We start from the raw sequence: 21,181 nt of genomic DNA, 5'->3' as shown, positions 1-21,181 counted from the left end.
AGTGAAGCACAGAGAGGAAAAAAAAAAAAAAAAGTAAATTGAGATAATCAAATTTAACGTCCAGGCTGCTTTGCTACCAAGCATTTACTCAGAATAAAATAAAAGACTTCCCACTAAATATGAATGTTGTATAGATAGTCTCTTACTATCTGAAGCTACAAATGATAAATAAAAAAATAATTCCCCAACTTGAAAGTATTAACAAGGATATGAGATAGTACTATAGCATCAACACCCACAGAATAAATGCTGTAGTAATTGTAACAGGCATTCAAACAAATTTGTGTGCTTTGCTTCTTCAGAGAGGGTGTATGTGTATGTATTCACCTTCCTCTCTTCTCTACATCTAGCAGGAGCACTTCACAGAAAAAAATCTGAGAAACAAGAACTTAAGAAAATATTCAGGAAATCACCAGAACACTAAAACACAAGATTCCATTTCACTTCAAAGTTCACCTGCTAAATAACCAGTACTGATCTTAGATTCAAATCTGAGGGACACAGCATAGAACTACACGTAAGTTTCCTCCAACAAACCACCAAAATAACAAGTCATTCAAGCATCATCTTGTGATAACAGATCAATTTTAATTCTAGCACCTGAAGCTATACAAGGGTACGCTTTATAGACTTCATGAAACTGTTGTACACATTCAATAAAGTGCCAACTGTGCAATACCACTCAGTATCTCAAAATCAGGGACAAACTTTTGAATTGTTTAAACACAATCCACAGAATTAAAAAACAAAGTCAGAAGTCAGCCACAGTTACACTACTTGTCAGTTAAAAGTTTTACCACTTACTACTTGATAGAACAGTCAACATCTAGTAGGGGATACTGGAAGTGATCTCAGATCCTCATCCTGTTGTACTCTACTGGGAAGGTTTCTTAAGTAGCTATGTGACTGGCCAGAGGTGGGTACAACCAGGACCAGAACAGCACGTAGGATTCTACCACAGTTTTTGTAGTTTTCACTTTTTTTTTTTCTCTTTGTCAGTTAAAAGTGAACAGTGAGAATTAAATACTTATCTTTACATATACACAAGGTATGCTGTGAAAGCATATTTGCTTACAAACATATAAAAATACTTGTTAACTAGTTTGATAAGAAAATAATGTATAAAAGTATATAGCAAAACATTAATCATCTCTGACCCTGGAAAGATCAATTCCATATTTTATATTACAAACAAAAACAGTTTTAGTTTTTTTGAATCCCTTATCCAGAAATACGTGAAAAGGAAGACAGACAGAAATTATTTATTTTTACTCTCAACATGGCTGTGAAAAAGTTAAATTAAAATGCCAAGAACAGTGAAATGCCTAAGTCCAGAATGAGTCCAAATATTTGGCCACACAGAATATTATCTTTAAGAGTAGGAGTAATAGCAAAGGCTTTACACACAGTTTTTAACCTATAAATACAATAGGCATTTTGGTATTTTGGCCACTGGAAAACAAAGGCTATAGCATCAGGAAAGGTCTGAGATGTCTCACGTTTGTGGATTCAATTCAGTGTATTTAAGGTTAACTAAAGTTGACATCAAAATTTTTAGAGATAGGCAAAAATTCACATTTTAAAAAACTCCCTATATTTCTATTTAGAGTAACAGTAGGCAATATGATTCCAGAAGTTAAAAGTTATTTCACAACCGATGACTTCAGCTTGGTAAACAGCTTAGATTCCAAAACTGATTCATCCCTATTAAAAGTAAGCTTTAAAAAAAAAGAATGTGTCTGTGTATACAGATATACATTTTAAAGGAATCAGATAATCTTTGAAGCAGCCTTAGTGTTTCCATTAAATCTGTCTTGAAATGACCATTGGATTAGCTTCATGGAAAGGATTAGCCAGCTTCTTGGTCTAAGGCTACCACGGTGATCATTTATCTAAGGCTAGAAAGGTACCAACGTGATGTAAACTGTAAGGAGAGGAGGAGAAGATGAGGGCTTTTCTGGCAGTTGGTAGCTAAAATTCAAGGGATTCTTAGAAAATGACACAATGGCAGCCTTTCTTGTCTTTTTCTTTCCGTGTTGGTTCTGGTGAAGGAGGACATTCCTGCTCTTGAAATTTCCTGTAAGACAGAAAAATCTACAGATAATTGTCTTTTGGTAATATATTGCTACACATGCAGGCTACTGTTGGACCAATCTGGTTTTCGTGCATATGCATGTCGGTATTACGTTTCAACAAGGGAATCAAAGCCAATCACTGCGGGCAGGGATACACAAATGCATAAGCAAACTTGTCTGAGCTTCGTTTATGGGCAAGTCTTCAATTAGGTGAGATGCTGAACTCAACAACCTCTAAGTTCCCTTCCCAGTTTGAAATTCCATGACTCCAAGGTATCCTTAGGAAGGAACACCTATCAATAGAGTATCTGCCCTTATGAGGTATGCCATTCCTATCTCAGCTCTGCCACTTTGTAGCTACAAGTCTGTATTAGAAAAGTTAGTTTCCTCTCTCAGAGAGGGCAATGGCACCCCACTCCACTACTCTTGCCTGGAGAATCCCATGGATGGAGGAACCTGGTAGGCTGCAGTCCATGGGGTCGCATAGAGTCGGACACGACTGAGGGACTTCACTTTCACTTTTCACTTCCATGCACTGGAGAAGGAAATGGCAACCCACTCCAGTGTTCTTGCCTGGAGAATCCCAGGGACAGGGGAGCCTGGTGGGCTGCCGTCTATGGGGTCGTACAGAGTCGGACACGACTGGAGTGACTTAACAGCAGCAGTTTCCTCTCTGAGCTGTGTTATTTTAGGAGGGATAATAAAACCCTACCTATCACAGTTTGCTCTGAGGATTGAAGATTTTTGTTTATGTTCAAATGTCTAACAGTCTCTGGCACAAAAAAAGTCTCCTATACCCCCTCCTCACTCCTGACTGACCAATAAATATGGACCAATTCTGAGAACCAAAACCAAGGACAAAATATCTCAAAAAAAGCAATAAAAAAATTTTTTAAAGCACTGGTTCATACGGTAAAATACCCATCAAATTTATCATCTTAACCATTCTTAAGTGTACAGGGTAGTGGCTTTACATATATTCACAATGTCGTACATCACTATTCACTTCTCAAAGCTTTTCCAACTTGAGAAACTGAAACTCTACATTCCTTAAAAAATAACAGAATTTGTGTTTTAACAAATTACTAAAAAAAACAAAAAGACAATCTTCACTTCTTTTCCACCCCACAAAGAGAATGTCTTGAAAAGGGGCTTTAAAAAAAAAAAAAAAGTACAATAGAAGCCCATAGCTCAGATGTCAATTCACCTCAGATGTACAACTAACAGGAACTAGGTCCATATACTTGTCAAACTAACTACCAGAGAAACAAGCAGATCTAAGAAGAGCGCGTGAAGTAGGGGCCAAACCAGCAAACCAACCAAACCTCGCCCATTAAAGCAACTCACTCTTTTCTCACACACACCAACTCCAGCCTATCTCACTCACCACCTCAAGTTTCCTGGAACCCATTAACACTTTCTGAATCACAGGGGCCCCCCCGAGGCCAGCTAACAGAAAGCCTCTATGAAGTGTGGATGTCATACTTTGTGTCCTGTGGGACTGTTGAATCCTTAAGGCCTGGTTTCCTTGTAGCCAGGGGGGAATGGGTGAGAAGTAACGCTAAGAGCACACACAGGCTCTGGAATCAGAGACCTAGATTTCAGTCCCAGCTCTGCCATTTTAATATGCTCCAATCATTTAACCTCTCTGTACCTGTTTTCTCATCTCAGAGTGCAGGCATTATTGGGCTGTGGTTGGGGTTAACTGCAGTAGTACACACTAAGCACTTACTTAGCACAGGATCTGACAAAGGTCACCATTCAAGGGTGAGCTGCTGTCCTCCCTACCTTCACACCACCTCTGCCTTTGGAAGCTGCACTGATTCTTTTCAAAATCTATGTGTACTCTACTTCAACACAATAAAATTAGGCTTTTTGGAAACAACTAGAATATGCACATAATTAAAGTTCTTAACATATTATGTCAAAAATGATTCCAAGAATCACTCCTACAATTTCCTCCTTCTTACTAAAAACATTTAATGGTGATTTTTTTTCCCCCAGTTAATTATTTTAAAAAGCACAGCATGGCTACCCATCAAATTCAATAAATTAAAACAAACTTCTGGTATGTGTTCTGCTTACCTTATAACCCGGACAAGTTCATGGAAAGCTTGATCTACATTCATCCTAATCTTTGCTGATGCCTCCATGTATGTTACCTTAAGTTGCCGTGCTAACTGCTGTCCTTCTTCCTGTGTTACCTGAAATTCCAAGAGTTGTGTTTGAGGTACAGTATTAACAATTAAATCTGCTCTATCTACTGTTTGGCCACCAACTGCACTGTTAATCCAGCCAGAGACCAAGTTTGTCTGTCATAAGATGAACCAAGAGACTTAACAGTTTAACACATATTGCTGAAGCCCAGCTCTGCAGAAAAACTCAGAACATGACAGAGGCAAGATGTCAGCCTAGTGATTACTCAAAAGTATTCAACACAACAGTGATAAGTACTGGGAAGTCTACAAAGTGATATGAGAGTCTATAACCCTTCTGGGCAGGTCAGGAAAAGCATCCCTGAAGAAGTGATATTCAGGTTAGAAACTAAACAAAGACTAGGAAGTTGGGTCGAGGTGAAGAAGAATCCCTCTTATATGTAGAATCCAAAAAGAAATGATACAAATGAACTTTTTTACAGAACAGAAACACACTCACAGACTTAGAGAAGGAACTCATTATGATTGCACCGCCTGGGGAAAAGATAAGGGAAAGGGATTGTTAGGGAATTGGGGATGGACATACACACACTGCTATCTTTAGAATGGATAACCAACCAAATCCTACTATACAGCACATGGAACTCTGCTCATTGTTACGTGGCAGCCAGATGGGAGGGGAGTTTGGGAAGAATGGATACATGTACATGCATGGCTGAGTCCCCGCACTGTCCCCCTCAAACTATCACAACATGGTTAATCGGCTACACCCCAGTATAAAATAAAAAGTTAAAATAAAGTATCCCTGTCAAAGGAAATAGCAGGTGTCAGGGTGCTCCAAGTTCCAGGAACTGAAAAAGCCTAGAATGGCTGGAATACAGCAAGTCAAGAGAGAACACAGCAAGAGGTGAACCTGGAGGGCAGGGCGAGCATCAAGAAGCCATGGCTCCTCTTCCCATCTGCATTCCTCAGGACCTGGTACATGGAAGACTCCCAGTAAATACGTGGAGGGGGAAAAAAAACAATGAAAAGGACCACACACCCTCATAATGATTTCCTTACATGAGGCAATGAAGGAAGGTAAGCATGGAAGAGTGGCTTTGCTGATGACATATAATGCCAGGTCAGAATAAGAAAATGCTAATTGAATATAAGTAAATGTCCTATATGTGTTTTAAATGTAGAGGGCTGAAATATGATTATTATTGATATTTTACAGTTATATTTATATGGTGGGGCTGAAAATATATATTAAAAAAAAAGACTTTCACTGCTGCCATTACCCCCCCCACACACACACACAAACATACACACAAAACAGGTGAGAAAATTATAGATGAGCAAAAAGGAAAAAATAGAAGATTTAGGAACCTGTCATCCATACAGAACCACATTCTTCTCATCTTTTTTCAAGGATATAGATTTTTCTCTGTAAAAACAGAATCATAATTTTTGTACCTTTATCTTAGACCCAAGAATTATGCTAAATCCACTTATCTAGGTATTGTTTATATTTTTGTAAATGCCACAGACTCTTTTTACATAAGCGATCATGCCATTTGTTAATAAAGACAGTTTTTTGTTGCTTTCTTTCTCATGTGGATGCATTTTCATTCTTTTTCTGACTCTTCCGTATTGCCTGGAACCTCAAAGACAACAGTGGAAGGAGATACTATTGTTTCTGATCTTAGGGACAAAGCATTTAGTCTTTCAGCATTAAATAAGCTGTATTGTTTTCACAATTCCATTTTATCATCTTGGTTGGCTAATGAACTAGGTATGTGTTATGTTATTTTTATAATTGCTTTAGTTTATAATATACATGTTTCACTTCTGTCTAATTCAAATGGAATGTCAATCCATGTATAGCTTAAGATTCTTTTAACAGTATGTTTCTTCCTCCTAATAAGTTTTATTATTACCACCTACACTATTTTTGTTTTAAACATCCCTTTATGTTTTAAGGAGATTTAAGTAACAATAATAAAAGTCATTTATATTTACCCACATAAATGGGTAAAAGTGTTCATTTCTTTGTATAGATCTAGATTTCCATTTGGTATAGTTTTCCTCTTTTTGCATTTCTTTTAACATAAGTCTGCTGGTAATAAATTCTTTCCATTTTTGTATATCTAGGAGAAGTCTTTATTTCACCTTTGCTTTTGAAATAAATTTTTAGATATTAACTTCTAGGTGAGTTTGCCACTATGGCTGATTAGAATATGAACTATTCCTGGCCCTATTTCAGCTCAAAGTATTGTTCCATCTATTCCTTTCATGTAGCTTGTTCTACTAATACTACATTCACAAAATTTAGCACCTTCAGTGAAATATCATTAGGCTATTACATTACCATGTATACATCTAACAATTAATTTATAACAGATTATACCCTGTTGTGTTTCAAAAGAGTGGCAGGCAGGTTCTACACAGCACTGGTATATGTAAGTGTAACAGTTTTAAAACTTACTCTGCCTCTCCTTCACAACAGTGCATGTACCATAAGGCCTATGGTTTGAAATATAAATCAATCAAATTAAACAAGCAATTAACAATGAGTAAGGAAGCCAAGTATGAAAAGAAAGTTTTAAAGAGCCACCAATTTAGAAAGGAAAATTCCTTTTTAGGAAAAGTTGACATGAAATTCCTTCCTACAAAAAGAGCCTCATGTCAAAAATGCTGTTCCTTCTTCCTGGGAGGTCCTCCTTTCTCTCCCAACTGTAACTATACTGATTCATTTCATACTAATAATTCAAGACGAGCAATCAGAAAACTTTCTGTTGCTTTTACAGTGTCCCAGAATGGCCATCACATTCTTCAATGACTAGCAAAAAAAAAAAAGTCAACATACTGCAATTTTTGGTCTTGTCTTTTCATTCTCCCACAATTGTGCCACTTTTAGCTAAGCTGTGAGACCTACTTGCCTTTGTACACTCAGAGCCTAGAAGAGCATATGGCAGTCATTCAATAAACATACGTTAAGGAAATAGAGCACGACCAAATACTTACGCCTCTCTTCTTTTACTTTGAAGTAAGGTAAAAATAAATATTTGAGACATGTCAATCTCAATAAATTATTACTTACTTTACTAATACAGGTAATTTGATTGTGGGAGGGAAATACACATCCTTAAGAACATTGCTCTTTCTGGTCAATTGCTCCTCAGAAAGCTACCTTGCCCTCTCCCGCCAACACGATACATTCAGCCGGAGGGAAACAGCAAAATGACCCAACTTTATACAATTAAGAAAAATTAATAAATTAATAAGTGTAGATGATTCTTTAAAAAAATCCCACTGCTAAGACTGTTTATGTGTTTCGTTTGTTTGTTTGTTAGCACTGTCTCACATCAATCTTCCAGGAACTGAAGTCAGCAAAGTGCACACACACGTTTCTGGTCAAGACATCTCTAACCACATATAGTGCTGCTTATGAGCTTACTGAGCATACTTTTAGTTAAGAAGTAAAAACAGCATCATCCCCACAAAAGCAAAAAAATATGACAAAAAGAACACCACATGGAACAAAGCCAAAACATTGTGAAGCCAAAAATCAACAAAAAACTGAAAGCCACATAAACAAGGATTTCCTAGAGGTTCCCCAACCAGGGAATTTTATAAAGATACCAAATCCTAAGCCTGGTTTTGGCAGATCTGAGTGCTACCCAGAAATGTTTCATTTTAAACAGCCAAGGTGAACCTGATGGAAGAAATTCAGGTTTACATTTGGAAACCTCCAGAGAGACTCAGTTCAAAGGCACAAATGAATCTTAGTGGAAATCCACAACAGTACAAGTTTATTTAACACCATGTATTTTTAAATCGAGAAGAGCAAAATGGGAATGATGAGGGCAATTTTATTCAACAAATGGGGTTTAATAGGAATAGACTACAACATCTGCAATACTCACTTAGGGTTGTACTGAGTTTACAATACATCGTAAGTTTACAGAAGCAAAATTTGTTTTTCAAAAATATCTATTATTTTAATACCACATCTTGATTCACTGATGCCTTGATTCACTCCTTCAGCAACTTTGTTCTATGTGCTAAGGATAAAATATGAACAAAACAAAGTGGTCAAAACTGAGAAGCCCTCATGGTGCTTACACACCTTTTAGATGCAGGCAAGGCACCAACAGGTACAGCCAGAAAAGACCCTTACTCTACTGTTGTGGGGGAGGAGCCTGTTTTCCCCTGAGAGGATGCAGGGGCACACTGTGGTCAAGATACCAACAGACAGGAGGAGCGGGGATAAGCACACTGAGGTAATACATTGTTACAGGTGAAATGGGCTCCTTTCTCAAATTATTGATGACAAGCACTTAAGGAGGAAAGGAGAAACTAAGCCAGGAGAAGTAAAAGGGGAAAAAAATCAAAAGAACAAAAAAAAAAAGAGAGAGAGACCAAAACTCCTGATTTCTAGACCAGGCTGAGTCAAGGACAAGGAGCTTAAAATCAGAGCTATCATGAAGTTCACAGTGTAAGCCCACACACAGCTGCTGTATTAAATTTCAGAATTAATATGTTGTCATATTTAATAATGTTTACATTTCAGCAAGGGCAAGCAAATCATTTACCTATATTTTCTTACTAAACCTCTGACAGGATAAACAAAATGATCAGTCTCTCTAAGGGCTCAGGTATGTGGTAATACTGCCATTCAAATTCTACATATCTCTTTGTATGTCAGTGATTTTGTTTTTTTTCCTGTCATCCGTGCCTAGAAAGTGTTTTATAAAAGCTGGATGAATCGGGGATGCAAGAATCAAGTCCAGAGACATATAGAAGCCAAAAGGAAGCAGCAAAGCCTCTTCCGGCTGATCTCCCCTCCATGATGGATTCAGAATCTCAGGAGCAGTAGTAGGGATACCCAGGGCTGACCTACATATAAAGAACATAGGGAACTGGCATTTGCTCTGTAAGAAAAACAGCACAGAAACTACAGCAAGTCCAAAGGATCATGCCTAAGACAAAGGCAGGAATTAACAACCTGACCAGCAACTGATGGCAATCAGACTGGTTAGGGACTATGAATCTAAAGAGATGGCCAAAAAGTCAGCATTTCCAAACAAGGGGAAGTTTTTATGGCGTGCCTGTGGCCTGTCTGGGTTTGGCTGGTAGAGCAAGTAAGGATGCCAAGATATACAGAATATCACCTTTAATTCTAAAGAGGGTTTTCAAAGGTAAGAAACCTTTAGTATAGCATTTCAACTACCATCAGTAAGGTCCTCGAGGCTAGGAGGCGAAAGGTATGTTTGTACACCCAGGGCCTAGGAGAGAGTCTGCCTCAGCCCTAAGATATCTGACACAGACAAGGAGGTATCAACAAAGGGAGGATGGAGGAGGCGCAGGGAATACTGCTCCAGAGCTCAGTAAAGTGTTTCAAAAAGGGGAATGTGAGTATCTGTGTCAAATGTTACTGCGTTAAGGACATCTGCGTTAAGCGGTGACCTTGACCAGGTGCTACATGCCTGCAGTCAGTGCCAGAAAGGAAAAGTAGAGAATGAGTGTAGAGATAACACTTCTAAGGAGTTTTGCTTACTCGGAGGAGCAGGAAAAATGTTCTCAAAGAGGGACGTGATATTAGCATCTGCTATGGTTGCTGCTGCTGCTGCTAAGTCATTTCAGTCGAATCCGACTCTGTGCGACCCCATAGACGGCAGCCCAACAGGCTCCTCCGTGCCTGGGATTCTCCAGGCAAGAATACTGCAGTGGGTTGCCATTTCCTTCTCCAATGCAGGCATGCATGCTAAGTCGCTTCAGCCGTGTCCGACTCCATGTGACCCTGTGGATAGCAGCCCACCAGGCTCCTCTGTCCACAGGATTCTCCAGGCAAGAGTACTGGAGTAGGGTGCCATTTGCTATGGTTACTTTCTGTTTTAAAGATGAGAGCACTGCAGCATGTCTCAGGCTGATGGAAATGATCATGCAGGAGAGAACTGGAACACCTGGATGGAACAACTGCTGGGGTGATGCCCAGGAGGAAGAATGGATAGGCTCCAGTGCCTACCAGAGAGGTTGGTCAGTGAGGTGAAGTTAATCCACACAAGTGGGGAGAAGCAAAAGTGATGGGGCACACACGTACCCAGGTTAGTACATGTGCAGGTGGGAACGTGTAGAAGTTTCTCAGGAAAATACCACTCATCATCAGTCTGCTGAGAATGAGGAAGGGGAAGTGTTATAAACTTAAGAACGAGAAAGTAAGTATTAGTTACCCAAACAAGTGGGAAATGAACGGGCTAGGGAGATGCAGGAGGGCTTCCAGTCAGCACTGAAGGCTCTCACGTAAGAGTGCTGACAATGACTTTCAAGGGAGTTAGCTAACACCCCGAGTGCAGGTGTGAAGGAACCTAGAAAGGGAAGGCAAAGCATGGGAGGAATAAGATGTCTCTTTGTGCCTGTCCTTCAGAGAGAAGACCTGTAGGAATGACCAGAAAATTAAGCATTTTCAGCCATTTGCTTTTCTCCCTTGGATACATATATACATTTGAACCTTTCAGTGTTTACACAGTAACTTATGTCTATGCATATGTTTGAAAGCCCAGAAAAAAAGAACTTACTTCAAGTTCACTGCCTATTTTTGAGGTGATGAAAATATTAAACTTATTCCCAATATTGCTTCTCTTATCACTGTGTTGTTATTTTACTCTGAGACTCTATTACTTTCATTAAAAAAAAAAAAAAAAAAAAAGATGAAAAATTTATAAATCTATGGTATAAAACAAAGCCAGGAATCTCCACACTGTTTTCCATAGTGGCTGTACTAGTTTGCATTCCCACCAACAGTGCAAGAGGGTTCCCTTTTCTCCACATCCTCTCCAGCATTTATTGCTTGTAGACACTTTTGGATCGCAGCCATTCTGACTGGTGTAAAATGGTACCTCATTGTGGTTTTGATTTGCATTTCTCTGATAATGAGTGATGTTGAGCATCTTTTCATGTGTTTGTTAGCCATCCGTATGTCTTCTTTGGAGAAATGCCTATTTAGTTCTTTGGCCCATTTTTTGATTGGGTCGTGTATTTTTCTGGAGTTGAGCTGCATAAGTTGCTTGTATATTTTTGAGATTAGTTGTTTGTCAGTTGCTTCATTTGCTATTGTTTTCTCCCATTCAGAAGGCTGTCTTTTCACCTTACTTATAGTTTCCTTTGTTGTGCAGAAGCTTTTAATTTTAATTAGATCCTATTTGTTTATTTTTGCTTTTATTTCCAGTATTCTGGGAGGTGGATCATAGAGGATCCTGCTGTGATTTATGTCGGAGAGTGTTTTGCCTATGTTCTCCTCTAGGAGTTTTATAGTTTCTGGTCTTACGTTTAGATCTTTAATCCATTTTGAGTTTATTTTTGCTGGACATACACACCAAGGAAACCAGAATTGAAAGAGACACATGTACCCCAATGTTCATCGCAGCACTGTTTATAATAGCCAGGACATGGAAACAACTTAGATGTCCATCAGCAGATGAATGGATAAGAAAGCTGTGGTACATATACACAATGGAGTATTACTCAGCCATTAAAAAGAATACATTTGAATCAGTTCTAATGAGATGGATGAAACTGGAGCCTTTTATACAGAGTGAAGTAAACCAGAAAGAAAAACACCAATACAGTATACTGACACATATATATGGAATTTAGAAAGATGGTAATGATGACCCTTTATGCAAGACAGCAAAAGAGACACAGATGTATAGAACGGACTTTTGGACTCTGAGGGAGAGGGAGAGGGTGGGATGATTTGGGAGAATGGCTTTGAAACATGTATACTATCGTGTAAGAAACGAAGTGCCAGTCTATGTTCGATATAGGATACAGGATGCTTGGGGCTGGTGCATGGGGATGATCCAGAGAGATGATATGGGGTGGGAGGTGGGAAGGGGATTCAGGATTGGGAGCTTGTATACACCCGTGGTGGATTCATGTCAATAAACCAATACAGTAATGTAAAGTAAAATAAAGTAAAAATAAAATTTAAAAAAAAACAAAGCCAGAGTACCATGATATGTTAATATCTGCAGACAGATGGAAACCACACTCCAAATACTAGCAATCTTCACTGTACAAATGGCTTAAAAATAATTCATACTGATTCCCTGCCCTCAAGCTAATGATGGCAAGACTTGTTTAGTTCTGGTGGACACACACTCCTCTCCTCTGTTCTCCCTGATCTTGCCAAACGTACAGAAGACTCCCACCTCAGCCCAGGCCTGCCAACTAATTCCTTTACTGGAGTTACCACCATGAAAAAGCTTGAGAAAAACCAGGGCAGGAAATATATCTATCCAGCATTAGATATAGCCAAGAAACCCCTGTTCCAGGCAGAGCTACTTTGCCATTTGTTCTCAGATCCAACAACATCTACAAATGTTTCTAGTACTAGAAAGGGCTGAGAAGAACAGTAAAAAAAAGTCCTACTGAGCAATATTTAATAAATATAATTAGATTGAGAAATACTGAAGAAAATGGTCACCTCAAGATAAAATATAATTTTTTAAAAAAAGATGGACTGTGTACTCCAGGTTTTAGGATGTGATCAATGCCATATCCTAAATTACTTTCAACAGCTTATACTGGTTTGAAAGGAAGATAGAATGTTTTCACCTTAACTTTATAATAAACCAGATCTGAAAGAAAAGTAGCAGTAAGATTTATTCTATATCAGGTAAACATGTCTAAACTTAGCATTAGAACGGTATCATCCTCTCAAGTTCACGTCTAAAATTCGGTATACCTTCAATAAAACTTTACAAACAGAGCACATGAATCAAAGATTCTGTTTTAAATAATGGTTAATTAAAAAATGGAAGTCTGTCCTTAACGCTGTTTGTCAATCCATCTTTCCTGATGTCTGCACTCTCAAACAAAATCTACCAACAAAAGACTATGCTAACACCAAGATTATATAAAAAAACGGAACTTAAATACCAGCAAAAGTTAAGAAAGTATTTAAACAATTGCATTCCAGATGAGGGGTAAAGACTAAAGACCTAAATAACGTAGCATCTCCATTAACTTACATCTGATCTTGTTCCCCTCTCCCACAAAAAAGATGAGTGGCCAATATATACCAAAAATTCTAAAAATCAAATGTGAAATAATTGGGTAAAGAACAAGTGAGTATAAATAAGCTTGCAACTAAATACTAAACATATTATTTTCATTCAGGTTATTGGGCAGTTAGAGCTGCCCATGTGATTAACAGGACTTAGGAAAAACTCAAATACTGTCATTTAAATTAAAGTCATTCTCTAAATGAGGTAATTCAGCATTAACACTGAATTAAGCTACCCGGGTGACCCAGATGGTAAAGAATACTCCTGCAATGCAGGAGACCTGGGTTTGATCTCTGGGTTGGGAAGTTCCCCTGGAGGAGGGCACGGCAACCCACTCTAGTATTCTTGCCTGGAGAATCCCACGGACAGAGGAGCCTGGTGGACTACAGTCCATGGGGTTACAAAGAGTCGGACAGGACTGAGCAACTAAGCACAGCACAGAGGTAATTTTAAGAGTATCTAACTAAATTAGAGCTGTAGGTCTTACCTTAGAAATTATAATATGTAAATGGAGCTGGTATAAAATACCTGCAGGTTTACAGTCCACTGAAGTTCTGTGTAATATGTAAAAATTTAATATCCCCAAATCTATTTCCTTTTAATTTGTCACCAGTTACAGTACTCCTATCAAATCCGGTATGCCACACTCAGCACAGTGTTTTTGATCACGGCACTTTCTCATTAAATATAACTGTTCACTTACATAATTACAAATAACTAGTTTCCCAAGAGCAAAAACCCTCTCACCTGTCTCTGATGATCCAGATCTGCTTTATTACCAATTAAAATCATTGGAAACTCATCACGATCCTTTACTCTGAGAATCTGTCTTTGAAACTTATAGATTTCTTCAAAACTAAAAACAAAAACAAATTCATTAATTTGGTCAAATATCAGAATTCAGACTCCCCTGCCCCATTTAGTACTTTACTTTTCCTTTTCCTATACAAACAAGAATGCAAATTTAATGAACAGTGATCTAGACATGAACAGGAGAGATCTACAGGTAAATATTGATACAAACCTGCCTCTATCTGTGACTGAAAAGACCAAAAGGAAACCCTCGCCAGTTCTCATATACTGTTCTCTCATTGCTCCAAATTCCTCTTGTCCCGCTGTATCCAGAACTAAAGAAAAAACAAGAAATGTAATGATGTTCATGTGTTCATCTCACAAAAATGGCTCCCTCACATGGGCAGGCCCAGTTAATGTGAATCCTTTGGAAAACATCACACTTGGTATAATTTTTTAAACAGCATTCCCCTTTTAGTACTTTATTTTCAATGCTAAAGACAAATGTATTCTAATGGCAGACAGTCGCAGAGTTATCTTCATCAGTGCAGGTTGATTTCGTAGTTAGAATACATTAGCATAGCAATGACAAGGTTAAAAATATCAAATCCATATAGGCAGACAGTCTCAGATAACCCCTGAAGTCACTTGGATGTTTACCTCCTCTATGAAAAGAACTGAAAAAGATACGTGTAAATTCAAGAAGGAAATGCTGGTGCACCCCATCCCCCCAAATACCATACTGAATGTACAGGTGCTAAGGTATTCATTGATCTCTGTGAATAAAAGAATCATACAAGTTAAAAGAACAGCCCTTCCTCTTGTGGAGGAGTGGAATGTTTAGCCAAGCACAAAACACTATTTGCTAAGGCCTCTGTGCTATAAACTCTAAGCAAGTTAGCAAATATTGAAGCTTTTCTATATTTACTTCACCCATTTGGGCCTTCATCAAAATGCAGGAAGAGCCAAAACCTCGTTTGTTTTTTTTCCAAATGTCCCAATAAACACAACTCTAACAAGTTACAGTGACATCACTAATTTTACCTGCTCTCAATCCAGTTACTGTTTTACATTATATTTAAATTGCCCAACATGTAGATTCATCAATTAAAACTAATGAAAAAGATGAACTTATATTCAAGATCATCTAACATTTCAACTGTAGTTATTTAACCTAGCAAAACTTCAAAGCTTACTTAAAAAAATATGATACGTAAACCATCAAATAAAGGAAGATTACTTACTGTCTAGCCGAGCCGCCCGGTCATCTATCACGCACTGCTTTGTGTAGGAATCCTCGATGGTTGGATCATAATCCGTTACAAAATAAGACTGTAAGAAAAATACCATAATTTTAAAATTTATGCTTACTTGCCCAAGTACCAACATAACTTTACCCAGAACTCATCAAAATATTTTCACTGTATTAAAGTGTATCCTACTATGTCAATTCCCTATTGAATGAAATCTATTCACAGCAGCTTCCAAGTGGAGAAAGGGTTCTAAACATCTCTGAATTTTCACATCTGAAACATGTAAGAAGATTGTAAAAGCTCTACTGCAGTTTTTTTTTTCCATTTTTCATAATTAACTTATATACACCTAAAACTCTAGATCTCAAGTTCTAGGAAAACTAGAAACACACCTATAGCTGTAATTCAGGTCTATCTCCAACCCAAAGGCAGGCATCAGTCCTTAGAACAAACTGTAACAGTTTTGGAACAAAAGAGACAACACGAAGTCTGCCTGCCTCAATGCCTGATCGTCTCTTCACTTTTCTCACACCTTGTCTTAGTTCCCTTTCAGCTGCCTTGTGTATTACCCTAAAGGACATGATTTCAGGTTTTTTTTTTAATCTGCATGAATCTCAAACTTATTCTTTCACTGATATTTTTGTTAGTTTTCCAACTATTTCCTCTTCTGTTAGCAAAACCACCCAACTATCATCTTATGAAGTCATCACCAGAAGGGCAGTTAAGGCAGCAGAGGAAGAAGGGAGGAGTCCTAGCAAATCACTTAATGTTTGATTATTACATTTCACAATCTTTTTAAAAGATTTTAAAAAGAAACCAGAAACACGCATCTAAAAGACAACTGATTTCCCCCTTCATCCAGAAGGGCACTACCTAGGACACTGATGTCAGTTCTGAGTGTCTCCCTTACTCCCCCTCTTGACTGACCTCCTCAAAGCCTATTTTGCCACTAACTCATCACAAAATCTGAGGGATGACTTGGAGGAAGGCAGCTTAATGCTAGAAATGAGCGCTGAAGGTGTTTGGTCATTCTACAAGCAAGGGCTTCTGGAAACTGGACCTGCTGGCTCCAGGGACACATCGTTCTGAAGAGACAAACCCTGCATGGTGAGCTCTGCACAAACCAAAAAGCTACTTAAAAGTAAGCACTCTGAACAGGGCAACAAAGAAACTCCTCGTATGGGGGCGGAGAGGGAGGGGGCAGGGACTAATCTGCTTGCTACCCTGACTTTACATATTTATTTTAATTTTGAATGATACTTCCTATTTTTTATTTGTATTTTTGGAGTAACTTTAGTTATATAGAATTTAGCTGTAATTCTATTTCCCTTTTGGTGGCTTCATTTAAATGATCAAATTGCCAACATCAGTTGGATCATCAAAAAGGCAAGAGAGTTCCAGAAAAACATCTTCTTCTGCTTTATTGACTACACCAAAGCCTTTGACTGTGTGGATCACAATAAACTGTGGAAAATTATTAATAACATGGGAATACCAGACCACCTGACCTTCCTCCTGAGAAATCTGTATGCAGGTCAGGAAGCAACACTTAGAACTGGGCATGGAACAACAGACTGGTTCCAAATTGGGAAAGGAGTATGTCAAGGCTGTTTATTATCACCCTGCTCACTTAACTTATATGCAGAATACATAATGAGAAACGCTGGGCTGTAAGAAGCATAAGCTGGAATCAAGACTGCCAAGAGAAATATCAATAACCTCACATATGCAGATGACACCACTCTTATGGCAGAAAGCAAAGAACTAAAAAGTCTCTTGATCAAAGTGAAACAGGAGAGTGAAAAAGTTTGCTTAAAATTCAACATTCAGAACACTAAGAACATGGCATCTAGTCCCATCACTTCATGGCAAATAGATGGGGAAACAATAGCAACAGTGAGAGACTTTATTTTCTTGGGTTCCAAAATCACTGCAGATGGTGACTGCAGCCATGAAATTAAAAGACGCTTGCTCCTTGGAAGAAAAGCTATGACCAACCTAGACAGCATATTTAAAAGCAGAGACATTACTTTACCAACTAAGGTACATCTAGTCAAAGCTTTGGTTTTTCCAGTAGTCATGTATGGATGTGAGAGTTGGACTACAAAGAAAGCTGAGCGTTGAAGAATTGATGCTTTTGAACTGTGGTGTTGGAGAAGACTCTTGAGAGTCCCTTGGACTGCAAGAAGATCCAACCAGCCCATCCTAAAGGAAATCAGTCCTGAAAATTCATTGGAAGGACTGATGCTGAAGCTGAAACTCCAGTACTTTGGCCACTTGATGCAAGAACTGACTCATTTGAAAAGACCCTGGTGCTGGGTAAGATTGAAGGTAGAGGGGAAAGGGGGACAACAGAGGATGAGATGGTTGGATGGTATCACCAACTCAATGGACAGGAGTTTGAGTAAGTTCTGGGGGTTGGTGATGGATAGGGAAGCCTAGTGCAGTCCATAGGGTCGCACACAGTCGGACATGACTGTACGACTGAACTGAACTGATTTTTTTTTTTTTAATTACCAACAGGAGCCATTTAAAAAATGGCTTTGAGTAGAAAGCCATTTCCATCACCACCCCATCCCCATTTTAAAATAAACAGATATCAAAACAATCTTTGAACTGACTCTCTGGAACCCACACCTCTTCTAAAAGTAAATACAATATTCTTTGTACTCACGATTCTAAACAACACAGAAAGCAGTCTTTCACTAAACAACCTGGATAAAGCACAGTATTTAAACTTTAAGTTTCCTGAAACATGTTTCTCCATAGTAACCTGACACTTCCTGCCACGCTTTCATCTTGTAAAACCTAAGCTTCATTGACGACTCCCAAGTTATCCCTTAATGTGCCAAAATGACCCTCCCAGTTTGTCTGAAAACACAATGGACAAATAGTAAGTATATTTTTCAAATGTTCAAGTTATGTATGATAGCTCAAATTCTTCCACTGTGATGGGTTTCTTTGCATTGTGATACCAAATTAAGAAAACAACACATATAGAGGACTGTTGGTTTAAGCAACACTGAGGGCAATTGTTTTTCCTTTCTGTGACTATGGAAGTTACATATTTTCTTTAGATGTCTTGACTCCTGAAATACAATCTTAATGTTATAAGAATTTTGCCTCTTCACCAAGACTGGCATGCATTTATTCCACTCATTAATGTTAATGTAAGTTAACTGTTGCAATTTCTGGATATTTAGGTCTACATTTCATCTGTGCTATGTCCTATTTTCAACATTTGCAGAGACCTTGCTATATATATATTTTACAGAACCATTTTCACTAAAAGCATCATCGCCTCTCATAAGAGATCCATCTTAAGGAACATTACTCTGTTACATAACCAAAGACCCATTTCCCTCTCACAATTCTAATAAGCCACAGGTCATAATGCGCCTAAAAATAGCATTCATCCTGTGCAGGTAGGAAAGATAAATCATCACCTCCTATCCCAAAGACTTAATATTTTTGTTACTTAAACTTGGGTCCCAGATATTTGAGGCAGCAGATCACCAACAGGAGATCAGTCTCTGGTGATGGACAGTGCTGGATTTAATTCTAACTCTACTACTTTCTAGCTGTGGAACCTAAGGCAAATTACCTCTTTAACCTTAAGCATCTATAAAACAGGATAGTAACCCAACCCCATGGAATGGATAAAATGAAGTAATGACTATAAAGTGCCAAAACATGCTGATGACTAATAAATGTTGGTCAGTGTATTGTTCTGTCATGTAGTTAAATAGTATGAGCTCGAGTTTTTATTCAACTGAAAAGATGCCCTAATACCAGGAACGGCTATTGTAATTCCAATCCTAGTTATACCACAGATTAGACTTGTTTTCCAACATGCTGTGAATCAAGATAAAAGCTCCCCATCTGAAGTTCTGGAAATATTTCTTTGGATTTGAGCAGTAATTACACAAGTATATATAATACATATGTAAAAACTCATCAAGCTGTACATTTAAAATATGTGCATTTTGTATGTATACAAGCTATTCCTCTATAAAATATATTAATGGTTCCCTGTCGCTTCTAGCAATCAGCACTTTCTTTACACAATTCACAAAGCTCTCCAGTTTGATGTGTGTTGTTCACCAAAGTGCTATTCTTCACTACCTGAATCCCTTCTGCTGACTGTTCTTGCTCTTGGTTTCATTCACTTGTTTAGCAGTCATTTATGGGGCATCCCTGGTGGCTCAGATGGTAAAGAATCCACCTGCAATGCAGGAGACCTGGGTTCGATCCTTGGGTTGGGAAGACCCCCTGGAGGAGGGCATGGCAACCCACTCCAGTATTCTTGCCTGGAGAAACCCCATGGACAGAGGAGCCCGGCAGGCTATGGTCCATTGGGTTGCAAAGAGTTGGACATGACTGAGCGACTAAGCACAGCACAGGGTCAAGGTCCCTACTTTGACAGAACCCACTGCTTTTCACACACCTAGCAACTGTGTTGTAACTGGGACAAGGGGAATGGGGAGTATTAAAGGTATTGGCCAAAGAACAGAAACTAGCACGAAATGCCAGTAATATGCGTATTCAGAAGGCAACCAAGTGTAAGCAGTTAATGCTGCAGGAATACATAGTAACTATGTGTACCTTGGCTTATAGAGGCCCAGCAATTTGGCCGAAGAGAAAACAGTGTCTCCCCTGAGGCTGAAAAAAGTTACCAACAGCCCAAGACGGATATTTTGTAGCAGAAAACAAGGCGAAAAAACACAGTATTGCACTGTGGAAGACAGCAAGGCTTGGGAAAGGGCAGGAAAGGACAGTGGACTAGAGTTCAGCCCACTGAAGGAGGAATGAGAGTCACAGGTGCAGAAAGTAGCATGCTTTCCTGAAATCACAGGAAATGATGCATGGAGAAGGATCCCAACTAGAAAGAAAGGAATACCTCTTTCCAATAGGTGGGATGCCTTCCAGGTAGTAAGAAGGGCAAATGTGGACCTACGTCTCTTTAAGGTTGCTTGGAGTTATGGAGAAAAGCTTAAGATTAGGGAAGCTGTCCCATTTAGACAGGGAGATTTTCCCTGATAAAATATGGTCTGAGTAGACTGTCCAAAGCGTCAACAAATAGTGATAGCTAGGAATGTTTTTCCTGCCGCAAAATAAATAGAAGCTCCACTTAGCTTAAGAGAACTGCCACTTCATTCTTTTCCTATTCAAATGAGCTGCCTTAAAGAAGATAAGGAGTGGCCCGGGAGGAAAGAAAATAAGCTGATGTAACTTCTGCAATTAGTGGAAGAGTGACAAGTCACTCTCCAGGCACCAAGGTCCTGGTGAAAATGCAATTCCCAAACACTGCCACAGAGCGGTGCCTGGTCTACACCCTGGGACGGGTAATGAATTTCCTGGAGTTTCTGGGAAACTCAGAAAACCCAGCTCACTGGTTAAAGTCCAGTGAGCTTAGTCCTAAGGTGCCACTGGGGAGCTGTAAACAAATGACAGGGCATTTCTGAACACAGCAGGATTCTTAGGAGTCCTCTAAACTCACAGGGTACAGAAAGAGGAGGGTAAAGGGAGAGAGCAGGGGAACGAAACTGGTTAAAGAGTATGGGAAAACCTTGACAACTCCTGAATCTGGGTAATGTGTATACAAGAATATATTCTACTGATCACTATATAATTATACATTGCATATATTATTAAACATTTTAAAAAAATCTGGTGGTAGCACATTAAGTACTACAAGCAGGGTCAAATCAAAGGAAGATTATACTAGATCCTTTTTAATCCTAAGCTTTCACCTCACTCTACTCAAGACCAACTAACTCACCTAGAAACCTGACTTTTTTTTTTTTGGTCAGAATATCTTGCAGTTCTCTTTATATTTTATTCTCTTT

At 38.7% G+C, this 21,181-nt stretch overlaps 1 protein-coding gene across 1 annotated transcript in view; it reads right to left on the bottom strand.

The window, feature by feature from the left end:
• Window positions 1-568: 568 nt before the first annotated feature.
• RRAS2 (RAS related 2) overlaps window positions 569-21,181 on the bottom strand; it is a 79,566-nt gene continuing 58,953 nt past the window's right edge. Inside the window, exons 2-6 of the mRNA XM_040258316.1 lie at window positions 15,324-15,411; window positions 14,312-14,414; window positions 14,035-14,143; window positions 4,161-4,279; window positions 569-2,077 (exon numbers count right to left, since the gene is read on the bottom strand). Of these exons, the coding sequence (XP_040114250.1) occupies window positions 1,990-2,077; window positions 4,161-4,279; window positions 14,035-14,143; window positions 14,312-14,414; window positions 15,324-15,411 (507 nt within the window). The 3' untranslated portion in view covers window positions 569-1,989. The remainder of the gene's footprint in view (window positions 2,078-4,160; window positions 4,280-14,034; window positions 14,144-14,311; window positions 14,415-15,323; window positions 15,412-21,181) is intronic.

This window comes from Oryx dammah, unplaced genomic scaffold (assembly GCF_014754425.2).
Source record: "Oryx dammah isolate SB20612 unplaced genomic scaffold, SCBI_Odam_1.1 HiC_scaffold_17, whole genome shotgun sequence".
In the NCBI taxonomy this organism is placed as follows: Eukaryota; Metazoa; Chordata; class Mammalia; order Artiodactyla; family Bovidae; genus Oryx; species Oryx dammah.
This window is presented reverse-complemented; position numbering and strand designations above follow the sequence as displayed.